The 23,495-nt window shown below is 45.1% G+C and overlaps 1 protein-coding gene across 1 annotated transcript in view; it reads left to right on the forward strand.

The window, feature by feature from the left end:
* CCDC138 (coiled-coil domain containing 138) overlaps positions 1-23,495 on the forward strand; it is a 138,497-nt gene that overhangs the window by 28,414 nt on the left and 86,588 nt on the right. The window contains exon 3 of the mRNA XM_033949941.1: positions 23,069-23,207. Within this exon, the coding sequence (XP_033805832.1) occupies positions 23,069-23,207 (139 nt within the window). The remainder of the gene's footprint in view (positions 1-23,068; positions 23,208-23,495) is intronic.

Raw genomic sequence — 23,495 nt, forward strand, 5'->3', positions numbered from 1 at the left:
GAAATCGCTGCGTTGGTGGACAGACTCTTCAAATCTGTCCATGGGGCTACTGTTCCGCACTCCGCCTTTCCGCAAGGTCCTGACCACGGACTCCTCGGAGTACGCGTGGGGAGCCCATCTCGACGGTCTTCGCACGCAGGGCCTGTGGTCGGCAGAAGACCGTCGCTGTCATATCAACGTGCTGGAGCTGCGGGCCATCTTCCTAGCACTTCGAACCTTCGTTCACATATTGCAGGACCAGGTAGTCCTCGTCCGCACGGACAACCAGGTGGCAATGTACTATGTGAACAAGCAGGGGGGAACGGGGTCTTGGCCCCTCTGTTCCGAGGCTCTCCGCCTGTGGGAGTGGGCGGCCTCCCGGAACATCTTCCTCCGGGCGGTCTACATCCAAGGAGAACGGAATTGCTTGGCGGACAAACTCAGTCGACTTCTGCAACCGCACGAGTGGAGCCTACACTCAGCAGTTCTGCGCGAGGTTTTCGCTCGCTGGGGAACGCCACAGGTGGATCTGTTTGCCTCTCCGGAGACACACAAACTACCACTATATTGTTCTCGGATGTACTCGCGGGACCGTCTAGAAGCGGATGCCTTCCTACTAGACTGGGAAGGGAGGTTCCTGTATGCATTCCCTCCGTTTCCTCTGATCATGCGAACGTTGGTACACCTAAAATCGTCCACGGCCACGATGATTCTCATAGCACCTCGGTGGCCGCGTCAGCACTGGTTCTCCCTGCTGCTCCAGCTCAGTGCCAGGGAGCCTCTTCCCCTGCCTGTATCTCCTTCTCTGCTGTCTCAGAGTCAAGGATCCATGTTACATCCCAATCTGCAGTCATTGCACCTGACAGCTTGGTTTCTTGTTCCCTGACTCCTCCGGACCTGTCTCAATCGGTGAGGGAGGTGTTGGAAGCCTCCCGCAAGATCTCGACGAGGCTTTGCTATGCGCAGAAATGGACCAGGTTTTCCACCTGGTGTTCGTCTTTTCACCTGGATCCGGTATCAGTCCCGGTATCCTCGGTTTTGGACTATTTATTCCATTTGTCGCGCTCTGGCTTGAAAACCACTTCGGTGCGGGTTCATCTCAGTGCGATTTCTGCTTTCCACCAACCTCTGGATGGACGCCCTCTGTCACTCCATCCCTTGGTGACACGCTTCATGAAAGGGTTACTCAGGGTTTGTCCCCCTCTTAAGCCTCCGTCGGTCGTGTGGAATTTGAATGTGGTCCTGGCTCAACTGATGAAACCCCCTTTTGAGCCACTCAACAAGTCCCTCTTGAAATTTCTGACTTGGAAGGTGGTGTTTCTGATCGCCCTCACCTCCGCCAGGCGGATTGGGGAGTTGCAAGCCTTGGTTGCGGACCCTCCTTTCACTGTCTTTCATCACGACAAGGTGGTTCTCCGCACCCATCCTAAGTTTTTACCTAAAGTTGTTTCTGACTTCCACCTCAATCAGTCCATTGTCCTTCTTGTGTTCTTCCCGAAGCCCCACTCCCATCCTGGCGAGACGGCGCTTCACACGCTTGACTGTAAGAGGGCGTTGGCATATTATCTTCAACGCACCAGGTCTCATCGGAAGGTTCCTCAATTGTTCTTGTCCTTCGATCCCAATCGATTAGGGCATCCAGTTTCCAAGCGCACTCTGTCTAACTGGTTGGCCGCTTGCATTTCCTTTTGCTACGCTCAGGCTGGCCTTCCTCCCCCGGGTCGAGTCACGGGGCACAAGGTCCGAGCAATGGCAGCTTCGATAGCCTTTCTCCGATCCACTCCGATGGAGGACATATGTAAGGCTGCCACTTGGTCTTCGGTTCATACATTCACCTCTCATTACTGTCTGGACACTCTATCCAGGAGTGACGGCCGGTTTGGCCAGTCAGTTTTGCAAAATCTGTTTTCCTAAATTGCCATCCTCCCACCTGCCCTACTTTGGTTAGCTTGGAGGTCACCCACATGTGAGAATATCATGCCTGCTTGTCCTGGGATAAAGCACTGTTACTTACCGTAACAGGTGTTATCCAGGGACAGCAGGCATATATTCTCACAACCCGCCCGCCTCCCCGGGGATGGCTTCCTTGCTAGTTATGGAACTGAGGACCACGAGGTGGGATGCGCCCTCTAGTGGGCGAGAAGGCATGCACATGCGTGGTGCAGTGTGCAAACTTGAAACTTCAATCAAGTTTGCTTGAAAAGCTGTCCGCGCCGGGGCTCCGTAGATGACGTCACCCACATGTGAGAATATATGCCTGCTGTCCCTGGATAACACCTGTTACGGTAAGTAACTGTGCTATCAGTGCCTAACCATGAGAGACCAGGTGTTCTCCATGGACAAGCAGTATAAGTCAGCCCCACTTTTGGTGACGTCATCTACGTTCCCAATTCGGATTTGCTCTCCCAGAGCTCAGGTGAGGCTTTAAAAGCCTCATCTGAGCATGTGCAGGTCGCCCTATATATACCTGTGCTGTCCCTCACTAATCCAGTTTACTTAATCCGCCCTTCCCAAACGGACGGATCACAGCTCTCCATTAAAAAAAAAAACAACAAAAAAAAAAACCAAAAAAACCCAGAAAGAAAGAAAAGAAGAAGAATGGCATAAAAAACAAAAACAAAAAACAAAAAAATGAAAAGCCTGTAGGAAAATCAGGTTTCAAGAAGTGCCCAGACTGCAAACGAAAAAGGAGCTCCTTGAACCCCCATGAGGTGTGTATCCATTGCCTAGGAGAAGCACACCTCATGGCAGCCTGTCCTCAGTGCCTAAAAATGTCTCAGAGGGCTAGAAGAAATCGGCTCCAAAAGCTGCACACCATGGGGGAAGACCAGCAAAGGAAGAAGAAAAAAAAATGCAGCCAAAAAGCAGCCCCTGTTTACCTGCTGCCTCAGGAAGCCCAGCAAAAACAGAGTAGACTGCTCCTGAAACTTTCCAACTACAGGATAGCTCCCCGACGGCTGCTCCATGGCCTAGGGTAGAGCATAGAAGTGCAGACAGTGGCAAAAACAGCCGAGGGTCTCCTATCCCCTCCGCTGGCCATTCCAGCTGCACCAACTCGGGACTGCTCCGATTTCAAAATCGAAGCCATGCAGCCATCTAAGCCATGCTGCCTACAGCCCCGAGATTCAAACTGCCTCGATCTCATCCCAGGATGATATCAGTGCACTGGGCCCCGCCCCCTTAAAGGCACAGACACAGCAAAAGGCAAGCCTGGATACAGACAGTGCCTTTGCAAGCATGGAAAAGAACTCTGCACACCTAAAGGGACAGGACAATGTGCCTCACAGGAGCCAACACACCAGAACCTGCAAGGAGGGAACATGAAGGAGACAGAACATCTTCCTCCCCCTCCTCTTCATCATCATCAGCAGCAGCCTCACCAAGACGGCGGAGGCGCAGAAGGTCGAAAGATCGCGGGACCAGGAGCAGGTGCAGACCCCATCAGCTGGCTGACCACCCACGTGCATCGGCCGCAGATCCCAACATCCTGCCACGCCAACTGACCACTCCTACCGCTCACAGACAATTGTTCGACTTTTTCAACAGATTCATTGCACAGCAACTCTCCGAGCAAAGGGCGCAGAGCAAGAGCTCAGCACCGAATGCAGAGCAGACACTGCAACCACCGGCAACATGGAGGCAGGGAGCAGAGACAGCTGCATCACACTCTCCAGCCACAGACGGCTATGCCTCCGAATGCAGTGGGCGCTACCAGCAAAGCTATGCTTCAACACGGGGCAGCCCACACACATCAACAACCCAAGACACCCCAGACACAGAGCACGCGTCTGGGACAACACAGTCCGACATGCTGGCGGAGGACCTCACTTATCCAAAGTTCCTCCAGAAGGTAGTTTCCAAGCTGGCGCTCACCCCAGTACAGGAGCTAGAGGCGACAGAAGAAGCACCGGGACTGCTGAAATACCTAAAGTTGCAAAAGGCCATAGTCGCTCTACCAGCTCACAGATTGCCAGGACCAGATCTGGAAAACCCCACGGTCAGGCCCGGCCGTGTCCAGGAGGCTAGACCAAAAAATACCAGATCAGCGAGGCACTGGGCTTTGACAAACCACAGCTCCCTCACCAGTCCATCATAGTAGAAAGTGCCCTTAAGAAAGCTAAGAGCAACTGCCTGCAGGCCAGCGACCCTCCGGGCAAAGAACACAGGACCCTGGATGCTACCGCCATAAAGGTCCACCATGGCTCCATACTGAATGCCAAAATTGACTCTCACCTGTTCCACCTTACCCTGTACAATGATGCCCTCCGGAGGAAAATAGAGGAAACCCTAGACCGGGCCTACACGAGGACACCCATGAGCATATCGCAGATGCACCTTGCTCAGGGGAGAACTTATTTGGAGACAAAGTCACGGAAACAGTGGACACAATGAAAGCCAATTGCACAACTCTCCAAACCCTCTCCTCAGATGGCTTCGTAAAAACCCCGGCACCAAGGCGGCATAGCACCAACCACTATTGCCGACAAAATAACACCGTAAGGCATTTCGACAACCAGACAAGAGGGCCGTCCCACAGACAGAAAGCACAACCCTGCAGCGCCCCTTACTAGCAAAGGCAGCGCGAGAGGAAGGGAAAACAGCAGAAGCCAGCTACTTCCACCACCGCAAAAGCCAGGCCTAGCTTTTGACTCATCAACAAGGCCCTCCACCCCTGTTGGGGGCCGCCTCTCCGCATTCAACAAAGCCTGGAAGAAGATAACAACAGAAAAATGGGTGCTACACACCCGCCAGCCAACCCACCAAAGAACTCATCCTCAGAGAAATCAAAGCTCTCCTTCAAGCAAGAGCAATAGAACCAGTATCCAAGTCACAACCAAGGGTTCTACTCCCACTATTTTCTCATCCCCAAAAAGACAGGAGGGTTCAGACCCATCCTAAACCTACGAGGCCTAAACAAGTATGTAACCAAGGAGAAATTTCGTATGCACTCCTTAAGAACAATCCTACCACTAATTCAAAAGGACGACTGGCTGGCTTCACTGGACCGCCAAGATGCGTATTCACACATCCCTATGCACTCCTCCCAAGGAATGTTTCTGCGGTTCAGGACCCAAACCCAGTACTTCCAATACAGGGTCCTGCCCCTTTGGACTCTCCTCTGCACCGAGAGTCTTCACAAAATATGTCATGGTAGCAGCGGCACACCTCCGCAAGAGCGCCATATGCGTGTTCCCTTACCTGGACGACTGGCTGCTGGGGGGTCCATCAGCCTGGAAAACGACAACAGCAGTCAATACAACGATGTCACTCCTGCAATCCCAGGGGTAAACACCCAAAAATCCGTGCTACAACCAGCATAATCAATAGAATTCATTGGGGCAAGGATCTGCACGCCCCTGAATGCAGCTTTTCTGCCCCACTCAAGGGGACAAGCAATACAAAAAACTGGTTCAGCAAATATCAGAGACACACACATTCACAGCAAGAACAATACTACGCCTCCTGGGCCATCAAGCAGCCTCCATGCATGTTGTCCCACGCACCAAACTCCACATGCGACCCCTTAAGTGGTTCCTCAGAAAGAATTGGAACCAACACACACAGCCTCTGTCTCAGAGTCCCAATGGATCAGAAAATTCGCAACAACTTCAAGTGTTGGACACAACAACAGAATTTACACGGGCAAGCTTTTCCAGCAGCCACAACACCAACTGACACTCACCACAGATGCCTCAAAACAGGGGTGGGGAGCCCACCTCCTCCATCTGAGAACCCCTGGTCACCTTCCGAGGCCAAACAACACATCAACCCGCTAGAACTCAGGGCAATTGGGAATGCCCTACAAGCCTTTGCTCCCTGGATCTCCAACAAGACCTTACTGATCCAGACAGACAATCAGGTGGCAATGTTCTATATCAACAAGCAGGGAGGCACGGGCTCACTCACCCTCTGCAGGGAAACCCAAAAAATCTGGACATTTGCTTTATCAACCAATATTCTCATCCATGCCACCTACCTCCCGAGCCTGAACAACGCCCTGGCGGACAGCCTCAGCAGAAAGCTGGACCCCCACGAATGGTCCCTCCATCCGGAGGTAGCCCAGGATATCTTCCACAAATGGGGCCTCCCAACAAGGGACCTCCTCGCCGCAGAGGACAACAAGAAGTGCCCTCAATTCTGCTCCAAAAGACCGGCACAATACAGTCAAACCAGGGACGCTTTTCTCCATACATTGGGGGGAACGCCTGCTCTATGCTTTTCCCCCCCATACCACTCATCCACAGAGTGCTACAGAACATCAGGCAGGAAGCAGCCACAGTGATCTTCATTGCGCCCCCTGGCCGAGACAGGTGTGGTTCCCCTGCCTATACCAGATGTCGGCACAGCCGCCAATCAGTCTACCGCTGCGACCGGACCTCATCACCCAGGACCAGGGACAAACTCTGCATCCCAGATTGAAAGCACTAACACTGACAGCATGGATGTTGAAAAGCTAATCCTGGACCCTTTCCACATGTAAACCGGGGTGACCGAGGTACTGCGAGCAGCCAGACGCTCGGAAACCAGGAAATCATACAGGCTCAAGTGGAAAAGATTCCATATATGGTGTGTCTCGAAAGGAGAAGATCCACTCACCTGCCAGGTCCCAGTAGTATTCCAATACTTACTTGACTTATCCACAGCAGGCCTGAAAACATCCTCCATAAGAGTCCACTTGAGCGCTATATCAGCGTTCCGCAACCGCATTGAGGACAGGACCCTAGCCACACACCCACTAGTGTCCAAATTCATGAAAGGGCTTATAAACCTGCACCCCCTGCCCACCGCCAGCATGGGACCTGGGCATCATCCTCCGCAGGGTAACAGCGCACCCCTTCGAGCCATTGGAGGATGTGCCAATCAAATTCATCACCTGGAAAGTAGTCTTGCTCATTGCCATCACATCAGCAAGGCATATCAGCGAGCTACAGGCCCTGGTGACATACCCACCAGACACACAGATCCTTCATGATCACGCAGTGCTGAGAACTCATCCAAAGTTCCTATCTAAGGTAGTCTCATCTTTCCATGTAAACCAAATTGATAGTGCTCCCCTCCTTCTGCTCAGGACCATATACCAACAGCACGGAACAACTCCTACACATCTTGGACTGCACCCGTGCACTTCGCCTATACATTTAACGAACGCAACACTGGCGAAAGGCAGTACAACTATTTGTCTCCTTTGACCCCAACAAGCCAGGAACACCGGTGGGGAAACGCACTATATCCAACTGGATCTCAAACTGCATTGCCTCCTGCTACGAGCAAGAGGGAGTGTCCCTTGAGAGAAAGACCACAGCACACCAACTAAGAGCCATGGCCGCAACATTGGCAAACCTCAGCAACACGCCACTTCAGGACATTTGCAGAGCAGCCACATGGTCTACCCCATACACCCTCACCAGACACTATTGCCTGGATCGCCCAAAAACAGACCTCCAATGACTTTGGTCTCAACATACTACGAATGGTGACCAAAACAGACACAGCAAAAGACACCAATACCTGGACTAGATGAACAGGACTATCTGATCTGTCTGAATCAGACAGAAGAGATTGTTAGACAGCTTATATTCTGCTATGTTGGCACAATTTGCACAATCAAAAAAAAAAAAAAAAAAGTGTTACTCAAACACCACGTTGGTGATATATATTTGTTATAATCGCTATCTGTTATTGAGATACATACTCTACCATGCTAGTAAATTAAAAAAAAAAGGAAAGGGAGTGTTGGTCCAGTTCTAAGGACCAACATAAAGTTCCTATTGTTTACAACGCATAACCTCTGACTGGTCTCAGTAACTGGGGCTTTGTCTCTGTCCCTCACCTGACGTTTATGCAGCCTCACCCTACCGCAGCGAGGTAGCGGGGACGCAGAGGGGACCATCCCCGACGGGGACCCCGTCCTCTTACACCCTCCGCACCCCGTAGCTGGAGAGTCACCAAAAGTGGGGCTGACTTATACTGCTTGTCCATGGAGAAAGCGAAGTTACTTACGTGTAACGGGAGTTCTCCGTGGACAGCAGGATAAGTCAGCCACACTGACCCTCCCTCCTCCCCTATGGGTGACACTGCAATAAGACTCAAGCTAGGGGAATCACTGGATTAGTGAGGGACAGCACAGGTATATATAGGGCGACCTGCACATGCTCAGATGAGGCTCTTAAAGCCTCACCTGAGCTCTGGGAGAGCAAATCCGAATTGGGAACGTAGATGACGTCACCAAAAGTGTGGCTGACTTATCCTGCTGTCCACGGAGAACTCCCGTTACAGGTAAGTAACTTCGCTGACTCCTTGATCAGAAAGGGATTTTTTACTCTCTGGAAACTCAGATCCATTAAAGCTTATTTCGATACAGCGGCATTCAGAACCCTAGTCCAATCCTTCGTACTGAGTCTACTTGACTACTGTAACATTGCCTATTTAGCAATTTCCCAAAAGAACATGCAGCGTTTACAATTGATGCAAAATGCAGCGGTCAAACTGATTTTTGGGCTGAGGAAGTCTGACCACGTGACACCCTACTACCGGCAGCTGCATTGGCTATCAATGGAGGCGCGCATAAAGTTTAGATTTGCCTGCTTCTGCTTCAAAGCACTACACGGACTTGCCCCTAAATATAACTGACCTTTTCGTCTTCTCAGTCAACAGACACAAGAGAAGCTCACATTCCAACTTCGTTTCCCCCCCAGTGACAGGTTGTAAACTGAAAAAACACCATGAACATCTTCTCTCGCACCAAGCAGCATCATGGGGTAAAGACCTAGAACAATTGCTTTCGCCCACTACTTATGAGGAATTTAGGAAACGTCTAAAAACACACCTGTTCCTAAAGTATCTAGACAACTGATCCTCTCTTCTCTCTCCCCTCTATAGCGATTAACTTGTTCTATTGATCACTCTCTCCTCAAAAATGGATTTCCTGTCCTATTAACCCTCTTTCTTCCTCCCCTCTTAAATTTGTACCTTTGCTTAATCTTTGTAAACCGCATAGAACTTCACGGTATTGTGGTATATAAGCTATTATTATTATTATTATTATATATACAAATGCATTAAAACAGACAACTTCACACATTAAAATTACACAAAAAATTTATCAAAATACTGCAGATACATTTATCCTTTCTTAAATTCCCAAAAGCCGCCTGAAGTCTTCAGAGCTTTTTGAAAAGGAAAGAAACAAAGGAATCTGACATATCGCATCTGGCAGAGTATTCCACAATCTTGGGCCCATAACATTAAATACCTTGGAACAAATTGTAGCTTTTGTAATAGACCGACTGCAAGGGAGGCACTTACAACAGATGTTGAGACACTGACTGCAAAGTATGGGAGGGAACTTATGGTATAATTGAATATGATTTATATAAACTTAGATGTACACAATTTAAGAAAAAAGGGAACATAAGATGATTAAAAACAAATGCAAATTAGTAAAAACAGAAATGACAAACGTTAGTGTGATGCTTCTTCATCAAATAAACAATGGGGAGTGTGAAGAAAATCTCTCGGTATCAGTAGAAGGATTTATTTGGTAAACAATTTGAAAAAAGACTAAAACCCAATAAACCCCAGTAGCACTCCATGAAATGTTCATTAAAAAAATGTATCTATATCAAGACAAGCAAGGTGGAATTGGCTACAGTAGTGCTGATGGTGTCTGATGATAGCCATACAGAGCATGCTTTCTTGGAGCTCAGATAAACTAGTGTCCTTTCTGAGCATGTATTGATGCTTGTGCACATGTGACTGCTTTTGCAGTTTTGTAGTCCTTTCTTTGTTCAAATTACGTGGACTTGGCTCCATCTAGAAATGTTTTTCCTAGTCTTCACTTAAAGCGCTATCTTTTGGGTTTTCCCTTACACCAAAAGTTGTCGCAGAGTTGGTTTTCTTTTTTTAAATTATTAATTAATTTTTATTACTAACAAAAAGTGTAACACAATGTTCACATCAGTAATGATAAATAAGCACTTAAATACAATCAGTAATAGTACAACAATATATGCCCTCCCCCACAATTACCTTAAAGATCACCCTAAAGATACATCCCCACCTCCCCCCCCCCGGATATGTGTGAATTACACCAATAAAAGAAGGCTAAACGAAGTATAACAATTGTACAAAAGATGTTAATGGACCCCAAACTAAGTTAAATATCTTAGAATGCCCTAAAATGTCGGCATTCATCTTTTCATACTTGTAACTTAAACATAAACTCGCCCACCAAAAGGAAAAATTAAGACGATCACAGTTTTTCCTAATTTTGAGTTATCATCTGTATGGCTACCCTAGTCATAATCAGAAAAAGCTGGCATTTATAACGATCCATGGGGGACTTAACATACAGTAGTGTTCCACATAAGTCAATGGGATTCTCGATTCCAATATGAGGTTAATCTGTCCCCATATTGACTTCCAAAAGTTGAGTATCAAAGGACAATAAAACAACAGATGATCCAATGTCCTGATGTCTAGATAACAGTACCAGCATCTATTAGATTTAGAACTGTCCAACTTTTGTAACCTAACAGGGTTCCCAAAAGATATGTGTAACAAAAAAAACCAGGTTTGTCTCATAGATTCTTACCCTGTACATCTCATCCTCCAAGTCCAAATAAGTGGCCATTGAGACACAAAAATATACTGCTTTATCTCGATGCTCCAAATTTCTCTTAAGACTGGATTTTGATATTTTTTTTATTCAGGAATTCAGATAACAATTTATACCATCTGGTGGCCTGATGCCCTAAAAAATCTGTCTGGAAGCATAGGACCTGCAAGGTATAATAATTTTTTAAATTACGCCATTCAGGGAACCCACTCTGAATGGCCTGCAACCACCTATAACTTTGCGACTTTGAAATCTCAAATAACTATTGCAGCCATGAAAAATCAAGCATGCTACCATTTGGTAAAACATCCTCTAATGTACATATACCTGCTTGCATCCAATGCTTCCAAAAGATTCCAGATCCACCAATTTGAATCTTGGAGTTTAGCCATAGCGATTGATAAGTGGATTTCTCTAATGGAACATCTGTTAATTTGTTAACAAATTTCAAAGTTTTCCAGGTGTCAAATAAAATACTATTATCCTTAGCGTATCTGGGTAACTTGATACTCAACATATGAGACAATCTTAACGGGGACATGATTTGCCACGCTAAGTACAACCAATCTGGGTGAATCTCCATAAGTTCAGGAAGAATGCAGTATATAGGCCTGATACCTATAAAAATTTGGAAAATTTACCCCACCCTCTGCAATTGGTTTTTGTAAGGATACTAAAGCAATTCTTGCAGTTTTCCCCAGCCAAACAAATTTGGTAAGTATACTGTTCAATTTCTTATAAAAGGATCCCTGAAAATAATCTGGCAACATTCCCATTTGATAACAAACTACAGGCAGTACCATCATTTTAACTGTGTGGACTCTCCCCCACCAAGACAAATTTAATGGGTTCCATTGCTCACACATTTCTGAGACCTTTTGCAGCAACACTTTTTCATTCACTTTCATCGTCTCCTCCACTGTCTTTTTTATCCAAATACCTAAATATTTTATACCCTCTTCTTTCAAAAAAAAAAAGGGAATTTATCAAATAACACTTTTGGACAATATTAGGGGCATAATCGAAAGGGATGTTTAAGTCCATTTGTGTCCAACTTGCAAGTCATCCAAAGTAAAAAAAAAAATAGCTTAAGACACATTTTCGAAAAATCCGTCCAAAATATTTTTTTGTTTCGAAAATCGTCTAATTATGCATCCTACTTATCTGATCGTCCAAGCCGCTAAATCGTCCATTTTTATACCACATTTCCGTCCAAGTCAAAAACGCCTAGAACAAGCCCTATTGGACGTGGGAGGGGGTCTGCAAAGTGATGGACTGAACACCCAGACATACTACCTAAATAGTGGGGTACCTTACAGGGCACTGCTGTGAACTTCACAAAAAGGGTGCCATGGCTTCTCACTACAACTCCTTATGGGTCACGGTGAGACCCCCAATCCACCTCCAGAATCCCCTAGACCCACTTATCTACCACCCCAAAAGCCCTTATGGCTGCAGGAGCCACTTATATGCCAGTAAAAAGGGTTTTGGGGGTGTATAGGGCAGTGCACATGTTTCAATATCAATGCAGTGATTACAGGGGCTTATGGGCATGGGTCCTCTTCTCCATGGGTCCCTAACTGACCCCCAAGACGACTTAAGCTGCCTCTCTGCTGGACGACTAGACTTTCCTATGCCAGGTGGGGGGGTCGGTGATCACTGGGGTAGTGTGTGGGGGGATCTGTTTTATGTGTTTTCAGTGCTTATCTGGTGACTTTAGGTGGGTTTTTGTGACTTAGACCATGTTTTACATAGTCTAAGTCACAACGTCCAAGTTCCATTGATCGAGGGCTGTATAACTTTCGGTTATACATGCTGTACGACCAAGTCTAAGCCGGCCCATGTCCCGCCCAACTCCCGCCCTAGACACTCCTCCCAAAACGCCCGTTTAGCTTTGGTCATTCAGCAGCACTATGTAGGCCTAGGTCATCTAGAAATACGTCCAAAACCCGGTTTTATTATTGGCGCTTGGACGTATTTGGGAAATGTTCGTCCAAGGCTCTCGCCTCTTGTGCCAGGAAGCCCAGAGGATTTGGGCTTGGGCCACAGACCACCAATTATTCCTGAAAGCTATCTACATTCAGGGAGAACAGAATTCCTTAGCGGACACTCTCAGCAGAATTCTCCAGCCCCACGAGTGGACTCTCGATCCTTTAACTCTACTGTCCATCTTCGCTCAGTGGGGCATTCCTCAGATAGACCTCTTTGCAGCTCCTCACTAAACTAAACTAAACCTTGGGTTTATATACCGCACCATCTCCACGAATGCGGAGCTCGGCACGGTTTACAGGAAGAAGGATGAGAGAGGAACTACAGTGGAGAGATTAAAGAGTTAGGTGTAAAGGGGGAAGGTGAGAGGCCTAAGAGGGGGGAAGTGTTACAGTTTTGAGAATAGCCAGGTTTTTAGGTGTTTGCGGAAGAGTTGGAGGGAGCTTGAGGTTCGGAGTGGGGAGGTGAGGTTATTCCAGATCTCAGTGATTCTAAAGGGGAGGGATGACCCAAGTTTGCCTGCATGGGAAATACCTTTTATGAAAGGGAAGGATAGTTTAAAAATTTGGGAGGATCTGGAGGAAGTAGGGGTTGGGGAGTTCCAGGATAGAGGGATAACGGCAGGAAGGACTCGAACTGTAATGGGGGGCCGGAGGACAATGGGATGGAGGAAGGTAGATGGTCTAATTTTGGGCAGAGCCAAAAGAGTTTTGTTTTGGACTCGTTTAGTTTCATATGCATTGAGAATGCCCAGGATTGGAGGTTCTTTATGCATGAGGATATTATGTTCGTGGAGAGGTTAGTGAGGTTCGAGTCAGTCTCAAGGAGGACGAGGATGTCATCAGCGTAAGTGTAAAGGTGTAAAGAACTGAGCCTGCAATCGGCAGAGCGTGCCTCAGTTTGTTTCGGGCCTGTTGCCACAGACCCTCGTCGGACACCCTCAGCTGCAATCGGCAGCACATTTTCATCTCGGGGCCGGCTCCTCCACGGAGCCTCCAGTGAAACCGCCCCCCTCCAATCCGGGCGTGTGAGCCAGCTCCGCCCCCCCTCGGCGAATACCTTTTCTTGCCGTGAGAACGGCAAGCCCAGAACTGAGCCTGCAATCGGCAGAGCGTGCCTCAGTTTGTTTCAGGCCTGTTGCCACAGACCCTCGTCGGACACCCTCAGCTGCAATCGGCAGCACATTTTCATCTCGGGGCCGGCTCCTCCACGGAGCCTCCAGTGAAACCGCCCCCCTCCAATCCGGGCGTGTGAGCCAGCTCCGCCCCCCCTCGGCGAATACCTTTTCTTGCCGTGAGAACGGCAAGCCCAGAACTGAGCCTGCAATCGGCAGAGCGTGCCTCAGTTTGTTTCGGGCCTGTTGCCACAGACCCTCGTCGGACACCCTCAGCTGCAATCGGCAGCACATTTTCATCTCGGGGCCGGCTCCTCCACGGAGCCTCCAGTGAAACCGCCCCCCTCCAATCCGGGCGTGTGAGCCAGCTCCGCCCCCCCTCGGCGAATACCTTTTCTTGCCGTGAGAACGGCAAGCCCAGAACTGAGCCTGCAATCGGCAGAGCGTGCCTCAGTTTGTTTCGGGCCTGTTGCCACAGACCCTCGTCGGACACCCTCAGCTGCAATCGGCAGCACATTTTCATCTCGGGGCCGGCTCCTCCACGGAGCCTCCAGTGAAACCGCCCCCCTCCAATCCGGGCGTGTGAGCCAGCTCCGCCCCCCCTCGGCGAATACCTTTTCTTGCCTGTGAGAACGGCGCGCAGCCGTTCGGCGCGCCGGCTAAGGCGCACGGCAAAGGCGCGTGCACCTTAGCACGCACCTTTGCGAAGCGCCTGAGCGAAAAGCATAACTCCAGAACAAGGATAAGTACACCTTAAAATTAGAATCTGCATGTTTACACTGCAAGTACAATCGTATACTGCATGTTTATTACTGGACCAGTACGAATAGTCAACATGCACAGACTGATACTGCATGTTCAATATGCATAACATTATGTAATCGCATGCACAACCGCTTGCTTAATAAACATAATATTATATAACCACACGTATAACCAACTAATGCATGAACATCCTGCAACCTTATGTACAACCTGTTAGTGCAAGACCTGTCCAATTAATGCATGAATAATTACTATATGTTACTGCATGACCGGCACTACAGACACAACCAGCCACAACTGTCTTCCCCATAGACTCTACTGTATGATTATCCTTCTATTCATAGTTAAGCTCTCGCTACCTCTTACCGTAAGTTCCCCCCATACCCAACCTGCTCTCACAATTCAACTCAGTCCCTTCACCCAACTTACTCGTCTACAAAACCAGTTTCACCCTACCTCTACCTCTCTAGTGTCTGCTGACCCAGCCACACCCAGCCAGGCAAAAACCCCTACTTATCACAACCCGAACCACTCATCTTATCACACAACATGGCAACCTGCAACAAACAACAACTACTCTTAGGGATTCTATACCTATACCTATTAAGCTCTAAATGCTGGGGCAATGAAGACAACCCCCCCCAACCTATGCACACCTACCCCATCTCCTGGCTCAGACCAGTCGAACTAACTAAGCCCTCCAACCCTCTCCAACTCCTACAAAACCAGCCAAAACAAGACCTTCATCAAATCACAGTACTAAACACCACCCGCAAACACCGCAAACCACACAAGAAAAAGCTCTGCAACAGAAACATAAAAAAGATAACATATTCAGAAATCCCTACAGCAAACAGTTACGAAAACATTAAGGGATACTACCTAAACACCTGTTCCGTGAGAAACAAAGCCCACATAATAAATGATTGGATACTACAAACAAAACCTGACCTCCTGTTTCTGACAGAAACATGGATGATCTCTGACACCGACACTATCATGAAAGAAATTCTACCTCAGGGATATAAAATTATCCCACTATCAAGAAACTGGAAAAAAGGAGGAGGACTAGCAATCATCCTAAAAGATCACTACAACTACACCAAGACCGACTCCAAATCTTCAGGTAATCTCGAAATACTAACTTGCATAATCACTAACGCACAGTTAGAAGAATCATTAACCACAACTCTCTTCTACATCCCACCCAAAAAATGGTCAAGCGCAAAAGAGGAATTCGCCGAATTCCTTACCTTATCTAACCTAAAAGGTTCATACAACCTGCTTCTGGGAGACATAAACACTCACCTAGAACAAAAGACAAAACCAGAAATAACTGAAATCGCCAACCTCCTTATGTCACTGGACTTTCCAAACCCAGACACAGAAATAACCCATGAAAAAGGACACAAACTAGACCTAATCACCTTCTCCCACAAAGAAATACTAGCCCCCAAACTACAATATCACTCAGGCCCCTGGGAAAAATGTATCTGGTCAGACCATTTCATTGGCAAGTTCAATCTACATTGGCTAAAACAGAATACTCAACAAAAACACAAAAACGCAAATATGAACACAGTAACCACCCGTGGCATTATTAACCCAACCGAATTCTGGACCCACTACGAGTTACAACCCATAAACAACGAAATTCAGGACTTCCCCGCAACATGGGAAATCTACAGCAAAGAACTCTTAGACCAAATAGCACCATATAAAACATACAAAAAGAAAAATAGACCACCAAACGAATGGTTTGACAGTGAACTTCTAACCACCAAACAGGAACTAAGAAAATTGGAGAGAATCTGGCAAAAAACAAACAATGATTCAGACAAGACAAACTGGAAACAAAAAATGAAAATATACAAAAATCTGATCAAAGAAAAACGCACTAAGCATTATGCAAATAAAATCGGTACTTCAAAAATAAACAGCAAAGAATTATTCAAACTAGTAAAAACTATAACCGATACAACACAAATACTGAAAAAAGACACTGAGCACACTCCATCAGCACAAACCCTAGCCAACTTCTTTCAAAACAAAATCACCGAATTAAGAGCAACACTACCCACATCCACAACAAATGCTCTTCAATTCCTGGAACCCCATGACCAAGACACCAGAGTAGACATGTTATGGGACCACCTCGAATACCCAAACTGGCAGCAATTCCTAAATTTATTTAACAAGTACACCAAATCTAACTGCCTACTTGATGCATGTCCCCCTAAAATCATGACAATTGCCCCCCTAGAATTTAAAAAGGAACTTTTTGCATGGCTAACATCCGCCCTTGCAAACGGAACACTAAACAAAAAAATGGGCCATATACTAATCACTCCAATCCCCAAAGATCAGAAAGCCTCCCCAGCTCTGACACCCAATTTCAGACCCATAGCAAGCATTCCCCTCTTCACAAAGATACAGGAAGGATTGGTCAACCTTCAACTAGTCAATTACCTGGACAAATTTAACCTCCTTAACGAACACCAATCAGGATTCAGAAAAGGATACAACACAGAAACTGTCCTAGCCTCCTTGCTGAACCACCTTTATGATCTCTTTAGCAAAGGCAAAAGCGCACTGATCCTACAATTAGATCTCAGCAGCGCGTTCGACCTGGTAGACCACGAAATCATGCTACTGTGCCTTGAAGCAATGGGAATCTCGGGAAAGGCAAAGAAATGGTTCCAAGAGTTCCTAACAAACAGATCCTACCGAGTAATCAGCAATGGAAACTACTCTAAACCATGGGAAAACCCTTCAGGCGTACCTCAAGGTTCCCCCCTATCCCCCACACTTTTCAATATCTATATCGCCTCCTTAGGTCACCTACTACAAAAACTAAATTTAATATACTACATTTATGCGGACGACATATCCATCCTTATACCCTTAAACGACATCACAAAAGAAATTGTAGATAATCTCTCAAACACAATGACCGAAATCGATAAATGGACCACAAATTTCAAACTAAAACTAAACGCAGAGAAAACAAAAGTCTTTCTGGCTAGTCCCAATGACAAAATTACGAGAACATCGATAAAAATAAATAATCACGAATACCCAATTTCCAAAAACATAAAAATACTGGGTATCACTCTTGACACTCACCTAACTATGACTGACCACACAAACTCACTAGTGAAAAAATGCTTTTACACGCTATGGAAACTAAGAACCATAAAAAAATACTTTGACCCTTCATCATTCAGGTTGCTGGTACAGGCACTGATCCTATCCCTTCTTGACTACTGCAACATCATCTACCTAGGCATCCCACAAAAAACAATAATAAAACTGAGATTAATACAAAACACCGCCGTTCGCCTAATTTTCGGACTAAGAAAAAACGACCACATCAGCCCCTACTATAAAAAGCTGCACTGGCTTCCAATAGAAGCGCGAATTCTATTCAAATTCGCTTGCACCTGTTTCAAACAAGCCTGGGGACTAGCACCTTCATACCTACAAACTCACTTCACCCTACACAACCCCACAAGAACGACCAGAAACAAAAACATCTTTGCATACCCAAAGATTACAGGCTGCAGATACAAATCCTTCTTGGACAGAACCTTTAAGTTCCAAGCGAACAGACAGCAAACCTGGCTGAAAAACCACATAAACGAACCAAATATGACTTATAATACTTTCCGCAAATCGATCAAAACCACCCTATTCGCTAAATTCATTGACTAAAACGGTCCCCTCCCCCACTAAGACCCCTCTCACGGAGGTTCAAATTCTTTCAGACACTCATTACCCTTAGATCTCCAACTAGTATGTAAGTTTACCATTTAGACTATTGTACTGCATCTAGTCTCTTTATTCGGTACTGTATTTAAACTTATTTTATGGTATTGTATTTAGACTCACTCTACTGTATTATATGTGGATTTATTGTATTGTATTAGTATTGTACTGTACTTGTTACTCGCTGAATGTCCAGCCTTCTTACAATGTAAACCGCCTAGAAGTCGCCTGACTATGGCGGTATAGAAAAATAAAGTTATTATTATTATTATTATAAAGAGTTTCAAGGGGGAATAGTTGGAGTAGTTTCAGGGAGGACATGTAAATGTTAAAGAGGATTGGGGAGAGGGGTGAGCCTTGTGGGACACCACAAGTCGGGGTCCAGGGGGAGGATGAGGTGCCGCTCATGTTAACCATGTAAGAGCGGGAGCGCAAGAATTTGGAGAACCAATCAAGAACTATGGAGCTAATGCCTATCTCGGAGAGTTGGAAAATTAGAATGTCGTGGTGGACAACGTCAAAAGCTGCGGAGAGGTCGAATTGTAGAAGGACAGCAAACTTGTTACGAGAATGCAGTTGCTGAACCTTAGAGATTAGAGAGGCCAATAGGGATTCAGTGCAGAAGTTGGGTCTGAAGCCATATTGGTAAGGTAAGAGGATGGAGAATCTTTCTAAGTAGGAATAGAGCTGGGTAGATATGATAGACTCGAGCAGTTTGGTGAGGAGAGGGATATTTGCTATTGGACGGTAGTTGGATGGTATGGAGGGGTCTAGGTCTCACAATCATCAGCTGCCCCTCTTCTGCTCCAGACTCTACTCTCCTCACCGTCTGGCAGCGGATGCATTTCTCCTAGATTGGTCCAATCTATTCCTGTATGCTTTCCCTCCTCTGCCTCTCATGTTACGAACCTTGTTCAAGCTCCAGAGGGAACACGCCACCATGATTCTCATAGCTCCACGGTGGCCCAGGCAACATTGGTTCTCCCTTCTACTTCAACTCAGTTCCAGGGAGCCTATTCTTCTTCCACTGTTTCCTTCTCTGCTTACACAGCACCAGGAGACCCTTCTGCATCCCAACCTTCAGTCTCTGCACCTGACAGCTTGGTATCTCTCGGGTTGACTTCAACTGATCCTCTTCTGTCTCAGCCCGTTTGTTCTATTCTGGATGCCTCCAGGAAACCGGCCACTCTGCAATGTTACCATCAGAAGTGGACACGGTTTTCTTCCTGGTGTCTTCTTCATCATCATGATCCCACTTCCCTTGCGGTGGAAATCTTGCTAGATTATCTTCTTGCTTTGTCTGACTCTGGTCTCAAGTCTACCTCTATCAGAGTCCATCTCAGTGCTATTGCTGCTTTTCATGAGCCGGTTCATGGGAAACTTCTCTCAGCTCATCCCTTGGTTTCCAGATTCATGCGGGGTCTTTTCAATGTAAAACCACCTCTTAAAGCTCCTCCTGTAGTCTGGGATCTCAATGTGGTTCTCTCCGCCTTAATGAAGCCTCCGTTTGAACCTTTGGCTACAGCTCCTTTCAAGTTCCTTACTTGGAAAGTGCTCTTACCTCTGCCAGGAGGGTCAGTGAGCTACATGCACTAGTTTTGGATCCACCTTTTACAGTCTTTCATCATGACAAGATAGTTCTGCGTACCCATCCAAAGTTTCTCCCTAAGGTTGTCTCTGAATTCCATCTCAACCAATCTATTGTTCTGCCTGTCTTCTTTCCGAAACCTCACTCTCATTCTGGAGAACAGGCTCTACATACTTTGGACTGTAAGCGGGCTTTAGCTTACTATTTAGATTGTACTAAACCCCACAGATCATTTCCCCAACTCTTTCTGTCCTTTGATCCGAATAAATTGGGACATTCTGTTTCTAAACGTACGCTGTCCAATTGGCTTGCAGCGTGCATTTCATTCTGTTATGCTCAGTCCGGACTGACACTGGAAGGTTCTATCACGGCCCATAGAGTTCGAGCTATGGCAGCATCTGTAGCTTTCCTCCGTTCAACTCCTATTGAGGAAATCTGCAAGGCTGCTACTTGGTCCTCAGTTCATACTTTTACATCTCATTATTGTCTGGATGCATTCTCCAGACGGGATGGACACTTCGGCCAATCTGTTTTGCAAAATTTGTTTACCTAATGGCCAACCTTCCCTCCATCCCTCTTTTTGTTAGCTTGGAGGTCACCCATCAGTCAAGAATATGCTGCCTGCTTGTCCTGGGATAAAGCACAGTTACTTACCGTAACAGGTGTTATTCAGGGACAGCAGGCAGATATTCTCCCCTCCCCGGGTTGGCTTCTTAGCTGGCTTATCCTAACTGGGGACCGCGCGCCTCCGTTGGGCAGGAAGGCACTCGCGCGTGCGGCCTGCTAGAACTTTCCAAGTTCTTAGAGTGCAATCACTCTAAAATTGTCCGTACCGGGGCTCCGGCGGTGCCGTCACCCATCAGTCAAGAATATCTGCCTGCTGTCCCTGGATAACACCTGTTACGGTAAGTAACTGTGCTTTATTTGCATCTGGTAATTTACAGATTCATGAAGGATCTCTGGAACTATGAATTATAGTTAAAAGCTGTCAGTCATTTTCATTCATCTCATGAAATACACATTCAAACTGCTGGCCTCTGTAGAGCTGAAATTTCTGATCTGGAACTGTCATATTGGCTTACAGAACTATCAAATTATAGGCATTACTTTTGTACTTAGTGTGTTTAAGTGTTTCCAAGTAGGTTCATTTTACATGTCAGTTATAAACAAGAAAACTTCACTTGAATGCTTTTTGTCACAAATCAAGTTGACATTAATAAATTGTTTCAGGAAGGAAAAAGCCTCATAAATCATGAACCAATATTGACACTAGTTTATTATCTTGCTCACATTCAAATAATCATAGGCAGAAAACACCCCTTCCTTTGTTTTCCAATCAAAAAAATGAATATGTCTGCCTCTGACAATGGCTGCTAGCATTTTGCAGTAAAAAAACGCTGCTTCAGGGAGCTTGGACCTCAAACTGCAAAACAGAAATATTTTTATATAAAAATTGAAATCAAATCAATTCCAAAAGAAATAAGCAAAAAACTTGTGTTGCCTATCAATGCAATAATGTTCCTTTAAGTGATAATGCAAAATGGTATCTGTAAAATATAGACACTGTTGCCTTTATGCCAACCAATCAAAACTTACATATGTAAAGTGTTGAGTCGTTTTAGAGACTACATTCATTGTGTACACAGTATTGATTGCGTTGTTTCGCACTTTTAAGCATGTGGCTCATAGCAAGACCAGAAGAAGGTCATTGTTACGACTGACACACGACCCATGTCGGATCTATGCCACTTTTATACTGTGTCTTTTGTGCTATTGTATATTTTTATTGTATTTCTTTACACCATTTTTAAATAAATTGGATAACAAGATCATCAGTTCCACAGTTTTTTGCTTTGCGGTTTATTTTGTGAAACTTTTTTAATGGATTTTTTTTGTGGAAACAGGCAGACAAGACATCCATTGGAGAATAAATTTGTGCCAAACTAACGAAATGATTGGCCCTTCAAAAATAAATAATCTTTTCAAACCACTATTAACCCAACAGGAGATGTCATTCAAAATCAAATCACATACGCAAAGCTAATTTCAAAAATCTGATGATATAAATAATTTTATCATTAGCCTTTAAAATAAGCTTTCATCAGAAAAAAATGATGACATTACATGTTTAGATTCAAACCACACAGAGTTCAACTTAAAAATACAACGCTGTTCTAGTTGCAGAAACTTACATTCATAATCGCAGCCTTGAATTGAGCTACTAAACTGCATCAGCTTCATTTATTAAGGATTTTCTAATAGGAACAATCTGCCCAAACCAAAGTTAAGTTAATACTGTATAGAAAGTGGAGTAGCTTAACAGGGTTTTATAATAAGGTATCGAGATAATAAATATGTGTTTTTTGAACCGGCTCAACTTACAGCTTTCTTGACGCTGAAACGTTTGGAAAAGGAAGGAACAACATAATAGCAACAACAAATGGACTTGACTATTGAATATAAGCTCCTTAATCCAGTCACTAGATACCTTTTTTTTCTTGTATAGAATTTATTAACTGATTTCCTTTGAGTTCACTCATAAATCCTTGGATCATCTTTTTTGAGGACTTGATTGTTTGAGTAGAGATTTATTATTACGGAAATAACTTTCCTTTTTATTTTCTTCTCTTAAATATATGTATGATCAGACAATCTTTCTGTACAAAATGTTTGATTTTGTTAAAATTTAAAATTGATAAATAAAGAATTAAAAAAAAACACCAGGGTTTAAAAAAGTTTTGAATAATTTACTAAAAGAGACATCCATATGCCATTGATATGGCTTGGGGAAATTCATTGTCTGTTCCTAGAAAAAGCAACATAAAATCTGTTTTGCAACTTGTGACCTTGCTGAGTACTTGTGACCTCGGTTGGCTATTGGAAACAGAATACTGTATATGTTCTGTATCTTTTTTATTTTAACAGTGTGTGGGAGCCATTAACAAAGTATTGTACTGATTAGATGACATTGTTCAATAGTGAGGGGGAGGGGGTTATTTTACTATTACATATTCTATAAGATATTTGATTATATGGTAGGGGTGGGTGGGAGGGGGGTGATAAGAGTTTGTTTTGTACCAATGATAATTATGAAGTGATGTATTTATTGTTAATTTGGTTGAATATATTTCACACTTATTGTAAGTTTGAAAATGAATAAAGAAACAGTGAATCCCACCAAGGTAGTTTATTACAGAGAACTGCATAATCTAATCCACGCCAAAATAAACATTTCTTACTTTTTTAGGTGGTTTGGACAATTTACCAGAAAGTTCAGATATTGTTGTTTCTCCAAATGCTGCATGGTCAGGAATAAGTGCTAATGAAAGAAAAAATTATAATAAAATTCTTCATGAACTGTTCAGAATTGTCAAAAATGCCGATAGGTAAGATTTTCATTTTAATACATAGCATAACATTGTGCTTTTTGATCGCTTAATCATTAGTTCAACGCGGTTTACAAAAAATTACTAAAGAAAATCATAATTCATGGAATGAAGAGAGTTAGTCGGTATTTTTGAGAATAAATAGGTTTTCAATTGTGATCTAAAGTCTTTATAAGAGTGAGCTGCTAGCAACAAAGCTCAAAATTCTTTATCATGAAGGGCTGCTTGGGATATCAGTGTGATTGAGAAATTTTATATTTTTACAACCCTGGATTGAAAGAGAGTTAA

The sequence above is a fragment of the Geotrypetes seraphini genome, chromosome 6, assembly GCF_902459505.1.
Source record: "Geotrypetes seraphini chromosome 6, aGeoSer1.1, whole genome shotgun sequence".
NCBI classification, from domain to species: domain Eukaryota; kingdom Metazoa; phylum Chordata; class Amphibia; order Gymnophiona; family Dermophiidae; genus Geotrypetes; species Geotrypetes seraphini.